The 13,009-nt window shown below is 43.5% G+C and overlaps 1 protein-coding gene across 1 annotated transcript in view; it reads left to right on the top strand.

Moving 5' to 3' along the window:
- The window catches only part of IMPA2 (inositol monophosphatase 2), a 45,436-nt gene extending 32,674 nt beyond the window's left edge, over positions 1-12,762 (top strand). The window contains exons 6-8 of the mRNA XM_086682427.1: positions 9,767-9,875; positions 10,636-10,787; positions 12,218-12,762. Of these exons, the coding sequence (XP_086538553.1) occupies positions 9,767-9,875; positions 10,636-10,787; positions 12,218-12,333 (377 nt within the window). The 3' untranslated portion in view covers positions 12,334-12,762. The remainder of the gene's footprint in view (positions 1-9,766; positions 9,876-10,635; positions 10,788-12,217) is intronic.
- The last annotated feature ends 247 nt before the right edge of the window (positions 12,763-13,009 follow it).

Here is a 13,009-nt window from a genome sequence, read left to right as displayed (position 1 = left end):
ATCTCAAGGACACCCTCAGAGAATTTCTCCAGTTGGTTTCTCAGAAAGGCCTCCTGGGAACAACATTCTCTGTGTTCTTACGTGCTCACAGCAGCTTATCAGTGGCCTTTATACCTGGAGATCCATTCTTCTGGTAACAAAACACATGGCTCACATTTTCTTGTGCCGAGTGTCTTAAATTGTCTCCATCATCTTCTGGCGTATCTATGTTGTTGAAAAGTCTGAAGACAGTTTCGTTTTCTTTCCCTGATAAGGGAGTTCAGTTGTTTGCTTGAATGCCCAATAGATTTTTTTTCTTTTTCTTTCAAGCACAGTAATTTTAATAGAGTATATCCCAGTGTTTGTTTTCAGTCAGTTTCCTAAGCACACCATGTTATACACCCTTCCTTTTTTTTTTTTTTAAGTTTATGTTGAGAGAGAGAGAGCGGGGGAGGGGCAGAGAGAGAAGGTGAGAGGGAGAATCCCAAGCAGGCCCCATGCTGTTGTGCAGAGCCGACTGTGGGGCTCAGACTCATGAACCTTAAGATCATGACCTGAGATCAAGATCACTTAACTGACTGAGCACTGGGCGCCCCTTGAGTCCCCTTTTTTTTTTTTTTTTTTTTTTTAATTTTAGAAGAGTTTTCTTGAATTATAGCTGTTAGTATTTGTTCATTTCCCAATTCTTTTGCTTCTCTTTTATCTTCTGGGTCTTCTATTATTAACTATGTTGAGTCTTCTCTGCTCATCTTTTCTATTTGTTGCTTTCTCTTTAATTCGTTTTACCGGATCCACCAATTTTTTTTTTTATTAATTTTATTTTTTTAATTTACATCCAAGTTAGTTAGCATATAGTGCAACAGTGATTTCAGGAGTAGATTCCTTAATGCCCCTTACCCATTTGGCCCATCCCCCCTCCCACAACCCCTCCAGTAACCCTCTGTTTGTTCTCCATATTTAAGAGTCTCTTATGTTTTGTCCCCCTCCCTGTTTTTATATCATTTTTGCTTCCCTTGTGTTCAACTGTCCTGTGTCTTAAAGTCCTCATATGAATGAAGTCATATGATACTTGTCTTTCTCTGACTAATTTCGCTTAGCATAATACCTTCTAGTTCCATCCATGTAGTTGCAAGTGGCAAGATTTCACTCTTTTTGATGGCCGAGTAATACTCCATTGACTATATATAACACATCTTGTTTATCCATTCATCAATCGATGAACATTTGGGCTCTTTCCATACTTTGGCTATTGTTGATAGTGCTGCTATAAACATTGGGGTGCATGTGTCCCTTCGAAACAGCATACCTGTATCCCTTGGATAAATACCTAGAAGTGCAATTACTGGGTCGTAGGGTAGTTCTATTTTTAGTTTTTTGAGGAACCTCCATACTGTTTTCCAGAGTGGCTGCACCAGTTTGCATTTTCAGCAGCAGTGCAGAAGAGATCCTCTTTCTCTGCATCCTCACCAACATCTATTGTTGCCTGAGTTGTTAATGTTAGCCATTCTGACAGGTGTGAGGTGGTATCTCATTGTGGTTTTGATTTGTATTTCCCTGATGATGAGTGATGTTGAGCATTTTTTCATGTGTCGGTTTGCCATCTGGATGTCTTCTTTGGAGAAGTGTCTATTCATGTCTTTTGCCCATTTCTTCACTGGATTATTTCTTTTTTGGGTGTTGAGTTTGAGAAGTTCTTTATAGATCTTGGATACTAGCCCTTTATCTGATATGTCATTTGCATATATCTTCTCCCATTCCATTGGTTGCCTTTTAGTTTTGCTGATTGTTTCTTTTGCTGTGCAGAAGCTTTTAATTTTGATAAGGTCCCAGTAGTTCATTTTTGCTTTTGTTTCCCTTGCCTCCAGGGATGTGTTGAGTTAGAAGTTGCTGCGGCCAAGGTCAAAGAGGTTTTTGCCTGCTTTCTCCTTGAGGATTTTGATAGCTTCCTGTCTTACATTTAGGTCTTTTATCCATTTTGAGTTTGTTTTTGTGAGTGGTGTAAGAAAATGATCCAGGTTCATTTTTCTGCATGTGGCTGTCCAGTTTTCCCAGCACCGCTTGCTGAAGAGACTGTCTTGATTCCATTGGATATTCTTTCCTGCTTTGTGAAAGATTAGTTGCCCATGTGTTTGTGGGTCCATTTCTGGGTTCTCTATTCTGTTCCATTGATCTGAGTGTCTGTTTTTGTGCCAGTACTCTACTGTCTTGATGATTACAGCTTTGTAGTACAGCTTGAAATCTGAGATTGTGGTGTCTCCTGCTTTGGTTTTCTTCTTCAAGATTGCTTTAGCTATTCGGCGTCTTTTCTGGTTCCATACAAATTTTAGGATTATTTGTTCCAGCTCTGTTAAGAATGCTGGTGTTATTTTGATAGGTATTGAATTAAATATGTTGATCACTTTGGGTAATATTGACATTTTAACAATATTTTTTTTTCCTATACAGGTGCATGGAATATTTTTCCACTTTTTTGTGAGTCCTTCAATTTCTTTCATAAGCTTTTTATAGTTTTCAGTGTATAAATTTTTAACCTCTTTGGTTAGATTTATTCTTAGGTTTTTTATGGGTTTTGGTGCAATTGTAAGTGGGATCGATTCCTTGATTTCTCTTTCTGTTGCTTCATTGTTGGTGTATAGGAATGTAACCGATTTCTGTGCATTAATTTTGTATCTTGCAACTTGGCTGAATTCATGAATCAGTTCTAGCAGATTTTTGGTGGAATCTTTTGGGTTTTCCAAATAGAGTATCATGTCATCTGCGAAGAGTGAAAGTTTGACCTCCTTCTGGCCGATTTGGATGCCTTTTATTTCTTTGTGTTGTCTGATTGCAGAGGCTAAGACTTCCAATACTATGTTGAATAACAGTGGTGAGAGTGGACATCCCTGTCTTGTTCCTGACCTTAGGGGGAAAGCTCTCAGTTTTTCCCATTGAGGATGATATTAGTGTTGGGTCTTGTGTATATGGCTTTTATGATCTTGAGGTATGATCTTCTATCTCTACTTTCTTGAGGGTTTTTATTTGCTATATTTTGTCAAATGCTCTCTGTGCATCTTTGAGAGGATCATATGGTTCTTGTCCTTTCTTTTATTGATGTGATGAATCACATTGATTGTTTTGTGGATATTGAACCAGCCCTGCATCCCAGGTATAAATCCAACTTGGTCATGGTGAATAATTTTTTTTAATGTATTGTTGGATTCAGTTGGCTAATATCTTGTTGAGGATTTTGCATCCATGTTCATCAGGGAAATTGGTTTATAGTTCTCCTTTTTAGTGGGTCTCTGTCTGGTTTCGGAATCAAGGTAATGCTGGCTTCATAGAAAGAGTTTGGAAGTTTTCCTTCCATTTCTATTTTTTTGGAATAGCTTCAAGAGGATAGGTGTTAACTCTTCCTTAAATGTTTGGTAGAATTCCCCTGGAAAGCCATCTGGCCCTGGACTCTTGTTTTTTGGGAGATTTTTGATTACTAATTCGATTTCTTTACTGGTTATGGGTCTGTTCAAATTTTCTATTTCTTCCTGTTTCAGTTTTGGTAGTGTATATGTTTCCAGAAATTTGTCCATTTATTCCAGATTGCCCATTTTATTGGTATATAATTGCTCATAATATTCTCTTATTGTTTTTCTTTCTGCTGTTTTGGTTGTGATCTTTCCTCTTTCATTCTTAATTTTATTTATTTGGGTCCTTTCCTTTTTGATCAAACTGGCTAGTGGTTTATCAATTTTGTTAATTCTTTCAAAGAACCAGCTTCTGGTTTCATTGATCTGTTCTGTGTTTTTGGTTTTGATAGCATTGATTCTGCTCTAATCTTTATTATTTCCCGCGTTCTGCTGGTTTGGGGTTTTACTTGCTGTTCTTTTTCCAGCTCTTGAAGGCGTAAGATTAGGTTGTGTATCTGAGATCTTCCTTTTTTAGGAAGGCCTGGATTGCTATATACTTTCCTCTTATGACCGCCATTCCTGTGTTCCAGAGGTTTTGGGCTGTAGTGCTATCATTTTCATTGGCTTCCATGAACTTTTTAATTTTCTCTTTAACTTCTTAGTTAGCCCATTCATTCTTTAGTAGGATGTTCTTTAGTCTCCATGTATTTGTTACCTTTCCAAATTTTTTCTTGTGGTTGATTTCGAGTTTCATAGTATTGTGGTCTGAAAATATGCACAGTATGCTCTCGATCTTTTTGTACTTGAGGGCTGATCTTCCACCAATCTTTTTTCAACCTCCATTTCTTATAAAGTACAATCTATTCTGTTTATTTATACTTTGTTCCTTCAGTTTAATCTTCTTTGCTGAAATATTTTCTTTTCTAATTCGTTCTTAAGTTGTATCCCCTCCACTTTCTAGTTAGGCTGGTTTTTTTAGGCATTCTTTATTTATTTTATATAAAGTACTTCTGTTTTGTGGACAAATATTTCTTGTAGTCCTTGATTAACTGAAGAGATGTTCTCTTTATTCTTTTTTTTAATTTTCCATGTAAGTGTATGTGTGGCTCACCCATCATTCTTTTTAGTTACTTATTTCTGCTTGAAATCTGTATTCCTGAAATGGGGAAGGGCTTTTGAAGGGGTGGGGTGCGAGTTCAGGACCTTTTCGGTAGTTTGTGGCTCTAGAGTTCCCTTTTGTGTTGTTTTTGTGAAGTGTTCAAAAACTTGGCTTTAACCTTAGATTTTGTTTTTTTGTTTGTTTTTTTGTGGGTTTTTTTGGCTTTATTCTACTTAACTGTTCCCGGGATCTTCTCTTTTCTTTACTCCTGTTACTCCTGTCTAGTGAATTTGGAGTTTACTCCCAGTGCTGGATCCTTCCTTTAAGAGGTCTTGGTAAGTCAGTTACGAGAGATCATAGGGCTGGTGGTTCTCTCCCTTCAGCCCTTATCACGCACCAGGGGCTCCTGAACTGGTGTGTGCGCGGCCCTTCTCAGCGCCCACTTCTCTCACCTGGGCCCGCGCTGACTTCCAGGGAGTGGCTGCTGGGGTCCAGCAGATGCTCCGTGCTTCCTTCTTCCTCCTGATGCCACCCGGCCTCGTAGCTGTTGGAGGCTTGCCCCACCCATTTGTATTCTGGGGTTTGCATGCACCTTGCGGATATAGTTTTTTGTAGATGATGTCTACAGTTTTGCTTTCTTCTCTCCTAGTTTGCTTGGCTTCAAGTTCCAACCCTGTGCCCATCAAGCCCCCTTTCCCCACACCTCCGCCTCTGCCCAGCCCCCACCAAATCACCAACGTCCCGTCTGTCTAGTACTTAATGTTTTTAAGTTAAATAAAATTAAACTTTATTTTCATATGAGTAGCTCTTAATGGTCTATAAGAAGTCTGAAAGAATTAGGACATGTGTGTAAAAATACCTGCTGTCGTAAGTGTTGTCATGGGGTGGGGGTGGGGTGGGCAGTAGTTGGGGGCTCTACGTTCAGCAAAAGCAGCTTGTGTTCATGGGGGATATTTCCCAGACTTAAAGCCTACTCACCTCTTTCTCTGTGAGTATGTATTTCAGTGTATACAGATGGCTTGCTTCTCTTAAGTTGTAAAATTTCTCTTAAGACAACAATACTCTATGATACTTGGGGTACTTTAACCATGCTCAATCAGAACAATAGTTTTTAAACTGTTGCAAGTCTATTAGTGGACAATTGTTTTCACCCTAAAATCTGTTCGTTAAAAAAGTATACAGAGATGCCCTACTTCAAAATCTGTTGGATTTTTTTTTATCATGGTAAAATAGATAGAACATGAAGTTTGTCATTTTAAAGTGTGTAATTCAATGGCATTAATTACATTTACAATGTTTTCCCACCATCACCACCATCTGTTTCCAAATTTTTATCTTTCCAAATTAGACTCTGCACCCATTAAGCAATAACTCCCCTTCCCCCCCACACACATACCCATGAAGTCACAAAATATTTTAAATTATAAAATATATGCATTAGTATTTGATTGAGATAAAATACTATGGCATAATAATATGCAAAATGGATAATAAAATGCAAAAACCATAGTGATTATGGGTTTGAAATAACCATAATATAAGGTGATGTTAAATAGAAGGGATGGTTTTATCTGTGTTAAACCATAGAAAGCATTTTGCCTGTAGATGGCAGCACTCAGGCTTCCTTTTTCCTTGTTCATTTCATTTGGGAAAAGTTTTAGTGAGAGAGAAAGCAATAGATACATTGCAGCTAGAAGAAGAGGAAACAACTGGGTGCAGAGATATCTCTTTAAAGACTTAAAAACTGTGGGAAGAAATGCTGTCTTTCACATAATCACTGGACAAGCTTGAGTTTAAGTCCGGGCCTCACCACCTAAGGGCCACATGACTACGTACTGGTCACTTCCTTAGGCTTGGTTTCTCCATCTGTGAAACAAGGGCAGCAGTGAGACAGTGAATGTCATAGAGGAATAGAAATGTAAATGTATCATAAATGTAATAGAGAAACAGAGGCATAAATGGAAAGTGTTTAGCACAGGCCTGTCTGGAGAGATTCAGAGGTTGGTGAATGTGAGCTACTGTTTCCACACCTTGCTTAGTTTCCCTTTGTGAAATAGCCTTGTGGCACTTAGTCTGAAACCCTCTGCGCTTCCTGCACCAGCCCTGCATGTGGGGTATCTGCTTGTCTGGGCTGGTACTCTGGGGACTTTTCCACTCACCCTGCAGCCAGCCCCTAGGCCTTGGCCTGAACAAGTAGTCATATTATTTTTTATGTGGTATAATATTTTTTTAATGAGGTATAACCACCATATAGTATTATATTAGTTTCGGTGTACAACGTCATGATTCAACATTTGTATATATTGCAAAATGATCACCACAGTAAGTCCGGATAACATCCAAGTAGCCACGTCTTATGAACCTGATTAAAAGTAGTACTTATTTCCCCAATGAAATTGTGTGGCTTTCTAGTTCCTGAAGGAAATTCAGTGTCTCCCAGTGTGACTGAGATCCTAGAACCAGGAAATGCTCTGAATGTAGGGATATTATTCTCTTGATCTTAGCTCTCTGAGAAAAATCACTCTTAAAGCATATACCATGGAGTAAGAGATTCCTGTTAGGGTCTAGAAAATAGTACAGGATCTTATCTTAGTGCAGAGGGGATGATGGTACTACTGATAGAGCTTTTGTGGGGGGCAGTTTGAAAAAAAAATTTTTAAATCTAAAATATGCATACTCTTTGATTCAGAAATCCCACTTTTTGCGGCAGGGGGAGCATGAGCGGGAAAGTGGGGCAGAGAGAGAGAGAGAATATGAATGAATGAATGAATGAATGAATGAACGAACGAACGAACGAACATCTTAAGCAGGCTCCACACTCTGCACGAGCCTGATGCAGGGCTCGATCCCATGACCCCAGGATCATGACCTGAGCCAAAATCAAGAGGTAGACACTCAACCAACTAAGCCACCCAGGTGCCCCCAAAAATCCCACTTCTGTCTTTCTATCCTGAAAACACTGTCAACATTGGTGCACAAACCTATAGACAAAAAGAGGTAGCATTGTTTATAATAACAGGAATTGAGAATGTTTATCTGTAGGGGATGGTTGAGCCAATAGCAGTTCGTCTATGGGAGTAACATGTAGTCCTTACAATTACAGAATGATGGAGAAAGATGTACGTGATATATTGTTTTATGAAAAGAGCAAGGAACAGAATGAACTATGTTTAAAAATACAGTATGTGGAGTTCCTGGGTGGCTCAGTCAGTTGAGCATCTGACTCTTGATTTTGGCTCAGGTCATGATCTCAGGGTCATGGGATCCAGCCCCATGTTGGGCTCCGTGGGGTGTGGAGCCTGCTTAAGATTCTCTCTCTCGCTCTGCCGCTGGTACTCTTTCCCCACCCTGCCTCTCTCTCTTTCTCTCAAAAACTAAAAATAAAAAATAAGAATACTTGGGGCGCCTGGGTGGCGCAGTCGGTTAAGCGTCCGACTTCAGCCAGGTCACGATCTCGCGGTCCGTGAGTTCGAGCCCCGCGTCGGGCTCTGGGCTGATGGCTCAGAGCCTGGAGCCTGTTTCCGATTCTGTGTCTCCCTCTCTCTCTGCCCCTCCCCCATTCATGCTCTGTCTCTCTCTGTCCCAAAAATAAATAAATGTTGAAAAAAAATATTTAAAAAAAAGAATACAGTGTCTGTGTGTGGGTGTGTAAGATTTGAAGTTAGATAAGGAAATTAGGGCAAGATCGGGCCACATACCCTGCTCCTTCGCTTCCGTTTTCCCCCGAGGCCTCGTCTAGGACGGCTCATCCAAATTGCAATGTTATCTTTCAAGAGTGTTTTTAACAGAAATATTTATCATTCAAGAATTCATCCCCCCCCCAAAATAGTGCCATTATACATAGTTATTAGATTCTTACACTAGCCAACCAAATTCTACCTAACTCAAGTATTCCTGCCTTAAATTAAAAAATGCTACTGATTTAACAAATCGGCTCAAACAAGAAGACTCTTACCAAGGTTGCCCTAATGCTGGTGTTCGAGGAAAAGTGCTCATTGCTTCCGTGACTATTGAGCGCCTGCTGTGTGCCTGGTTCTGTTGATATTGTTTTCTCCAAAAGAGGTCTTCTTTCCTGCCCCTGAGAAAACGCCATCTCAGTTAGGAGCCCAGGGAGGGAATTAGGACCTGTCCACGGGGATCCTGGAGCTGCCCGGCCCCATGGCCCCTTGTTGTGGGCAGAGCCCCTTGTGCACACTGGGCATGGGGGAGGCACGTCATTGGCTCAGCCTTGGTGCTGGGTGTGCCTGGCAGGGAGTGATTAAGACCTCTCCAAGGCAGCTAGCTTTGGTGTGGAGCCAAGCGATTTTCAGAAAGTGTTTAAAGTAGAAAATGAGAGCCTCCGATTTAAGAAAAGGGGAAATGGGCATAGAGTCTGTCTGAGAGGAGATGGCCTTCTCGCCATCATCTGGTCCCTCAGTGAGAGACTCTGTAGGTGTTGACATAGGATTGGGCCCATTGAGTGACATAACTTGTGGAGAGTGTTTTTCCTCCAGTTCATGGAGGGACTTTGTTCTGTTATCTGAACGAATACACCTGTTATGGCTGATTGTGCTCAGCCCGAAGCCTGACCAGGCGTGAGACTGAATTTGGTTGTATTTGGGCGTATAGCAAAGCAGAGACAAACCGCTTGTGATAACCTACCCGTGAGTCAGGCATAGGAAGGGAGCCCAGGCACGTCCTTTGGCACCCACAGGCCAGCTTCCTACCCCTGTCACAGGAGCCGTGTGGTTGGCCTGAGCTCCTCACCACTCCACACTGGGGTGACCATACAGCCCCTGCGTCAGCCTTCCTTACGCCCAGTGGGGTTACTCCTGAGAATTCCCTTTCCAAAGACATCCTGCTTTCTCTACAGGGATGCTATTTCCATCTCCGTGATCATAGCAGTTAGAGAAAGGTTTTTAAAGACAGATTTATTTGATGAAGCTTTTTTTGTCATCATTTTGTTTTTATTTATGGCTGAATGGTGGTGATTTTCATGAGCCACCTGACTCTTGCAGGTTTTTCATGCTAACTGTCCCTGAAAAGAGAGATCTGAAAGTCTGTTCCCTCTGAAATCTGAAACAGGAAGCAGCCTTAAAGGAGTGATGAGGAAATAGCCAAGTGTGGGATTTGTTGACCTCCCTTCGCTGTCTTTACAATGCTGCACAGCTATCAGAAAAACTTCATGGCGTAAACCACTCAACAGATGGTACTTGTTCTGAAAGGGAAGGAGAGGCTGATGTTTGAGGTTTGCTTCAGAGGGAACGCTGAGTATTCAGTTAGAACCAAGACTTGATTTTTCTGATCATGGGGATTCTTTCTACTGCAGATATCTCCAAGGCCTTGGTTCTAACGGAAATTGGCCCCAAACGTGACCCTGCCACTCTGAAATTGTTCCTGAGCAACATGGAGAGGTTACTCCACGCCAAAGCTCATGGGTATGACTTTTCAGTTCCCAGAACATCCTGGAGCCAAAGGGGAAAGTGCCAAACACACAGTCTTGCTCACAGCTCCCCAGGGAGAGAGGAAAAGATCCCGAGTGATGGGAGGTGGCCCACATGCGCCCCATGCAGAGGCCGGGAGAGCCACATGATGCTTCCTCTGCTGGTGTGCTCCCTCGTGCCTGTTAGAAAACCAACAGGGGACCTGTGTTCCTTTTGGAGCAGTGCTTCCAGAAGCCAAGTGACTGATCTCAAGCCACCCAACCAGTGAATCCTGTGTGGGCTTAGAGCCCTTCATAAATGATATCACTCCGGCAAATGTTTAGGAAAAATGAATCCTAACAAGTCCAAATGAATCTTCTCCCGTCTCCCACCCTCCCTAGGTCTGTGCTGTACCTGTCACAGGTGTGCTGTACCTGTCACGAGGTGATTTACATTTAAGTTAAAATTCAGTAGAGTTAAGATGAGTTCTTCAGTTGCACTAGCCACATTTCAAGTGTTCAGCAGCCACAGGTGGCTAGTAGCTTCCACATTTGCAGAACTTTTCCATCCTCACAGAAAGTTCTCTCGAATGGCATTGCTCTGCACCACAGATCTTGAATCTAGAGAGTGTATTAGAAAAGCCCTGTGGCTCATTTTTGATGACTGGGAATGCCCAGCAAAGGGTTGACTTTGGATGATGTCAGCTATTTAAGAGAAATCTGACTTGTGCACAGCACCACTCACAGGAATCTTTGCCCTCTTCCCTCTCCTCTAGGGTCCGAGTTATCGGGAGCTCCACCTTGGCACTCTGCCACCTGGCCTCGGGGGCTGCGGATGCTTATTACCAGTTTGGCCTGCACTGCTGGGACCTGGCTGCCGCCACCGTCATCATCAGAGAAGCAGGTGGCATCGTGATGGACACTTCAGGTAAGCCCCTCTGACCCTCAGCCTGCTGTCCATCCCCAGGGGAATGACAGCAGACTAGACCCAGTAATGCCACCAGACTCAATGTCTCCCAGTCTAGACCTGGTAATGTAACCAGACCCAACATCCCCAGACTGGACCAAGTGCCATCAGACCCAACATCTCCCAGACTGGGCCAAGTGCCACCAGACCCAGCATCCCCCAGACTGGACCAAGTGCCACCAGACCCAGCATCTGCCAGACTGGACCAAGTGCCATCAGACCCAACATCCCCCAGACTGGACCAGGTGCCGCCAGACCCAACATCTCCCAGACTGGACCGGGTGCCGCCAGACCCAACGTCCCCCAGACTGGACCGGGTGCCGCCAGACCCAACGTCCCCCAGACTGGACCGGGTGCCGCCAGACCCAACGTCCCCCAGACTGGACCAAGTACCACCACCAGACCAAATGTCCCCTCTACTTCTTCAGAGTCTACTGATGAGACACCATGTGAAGATGTTGGAAGAACAGTGGGCTAGGGCCTTCTCAGCTTTCCTGCCTTCCTACTCTCTGCCTCTAGGCATGAAAAGAGACCCCAGGATCAGGATACGGCCAGATAGGAACACGCGACCACTATACACATACATAACATTTGACGGTTTTCTAGCACACGTTCTGACCCCACCAAATCCGACGAGATAGGCAGAATAAGCATCGTACTCCCCATTCTATGAAAAGGAGGCTAGCACCCCACCCCGCACACACACCGTGTAGCTCCGCATGGGGTCAGCATGGTATAGAGCATGAGCACACTGTGAGCTTTTTAGGAGAACAGACTCAAAAAGGTGACTTGTTCCTTCTACTTCAAGGTCATCGTGTCCCAGTGACTGACCCCCTGGGGGTGAGTCCCCTAATATGTCTGCCCCCATAACTCCTCTTAGCTTCAGGCAGACCCTTCATCTAGTATTTAGGAGTAAGCAGTTTGAGACCGGGTGAATCCTTTTAGATCCCTTTCTCTAGCTTTTTAGTCACGACTTGTTAGCCAGCCTGCATCAGGTCACTGCCTAGACAGGCCCCACCCAGACCCGTTGAGTTAGGACTTCCATCCATCACATGGGGTCCCCGGTGCCACCCGTACAGCAGACATTTGAGAATTGCTCTCCGCTGTGGTGGTCGAACCGATCATGTGAACCTCAGTCCTGATGGCTGAACCTTAACCTCCATTCCCCCAGCACAGCCTCCAGTGCTCCCTTCCTGGGGCAGCAGAGTGGATGCTGAGAGGCTGCACCCTTGCTTTGGCCAGGCTCACGTCTAGACGTCCCTGTATGGTCCTGCCTCCAGCCCAGCCTGGACCTTGGTTTTCCTTGGAATGTGCGTGTGCTCAGTTGCTATTCGGGACTGTTCTGCCCTTTCCAGTAACTTAGGCACCCTGTCTCCTCTCTCTGTCCTCAGGTGGACCTCTCGACCTCATGTCTTGCAGAGTGGTGGCTGCGGGCACCCGAGAAATGGCGACGCTCATAGCTCAGGCCTTACAAACGATTAACTATGGGCGGGATGATGAGAAGTGAAAGGGAGCAGAGGGGCAGAGAAATGTGACCCAAGGACTGGGCCCTCCTGGGAATGCTGAGGCTGGCGGCGAGCCCTGGGACAAAGCTGCCTCCAGCAGCCTGCACACATCAAGTGTCTCTGACCACCCCCAAGAGGTGTTTTGCTAAAGTATGTGGCTTTCTGGTTAAATCCACGTCTTTCACCGGGATTCGGTGTTTAGCTGGTGTCTCTCTTTAATCTCACATAGCCTTTATCAGGTTAGTACACATTCTTCTATCAGGGCCAAAATCCAAATCTCGTGTGACATACGTATTGAAAATTGAGTCTTGATTTTTTTTCCTCCAGAATGCAAATCTCAGGTAATAAGGCTTTAGAACTGCTGATGAAGCGGACTTGTTCTCAGGCCCTCCCCCATGGTACTTCAGAATGCAATAAATCAAAATAATGGCGCTCTGCTTGTCTGTTTCCCTCCATAAGTGTGTCGCCTGCTTCCTCAAACCCACAACGCCCACAGCTGTAGATCCAGGCTCTTCAGGAAAGTTTGCATATTAAAGCCCGAAGTTGGCAGTGTTTGCTGTCTGTCTGCTGCTTTTGATAAGCACTGTGAAAACTACCTTAGTAATTATCATGTGTTAATGGATAAAGTGAGCCATACAAAAATTTTAGGAATTTATTTGAGCAAAAAACAAATCAGGC

This window comes from Puma concolor, chromosome D3 (genome assembly GCF_028749965.1).
Source record: "Puma concolor isolate L17-30 chromosome D3, mPumCon1.1.hap2, whole genome shotgun sequence".
NCBI classification, from domain to species: domain Eukaryota; kingdom Metazoa; phylum Chordata; class Mammalia; order Carnivora; family Felidae; genus Puma; species Puma concolor.
Note: the sequence above shows the minus strand (reverse complement) of the source record. Positions and strands in the feature narration are given on the sequence as shown.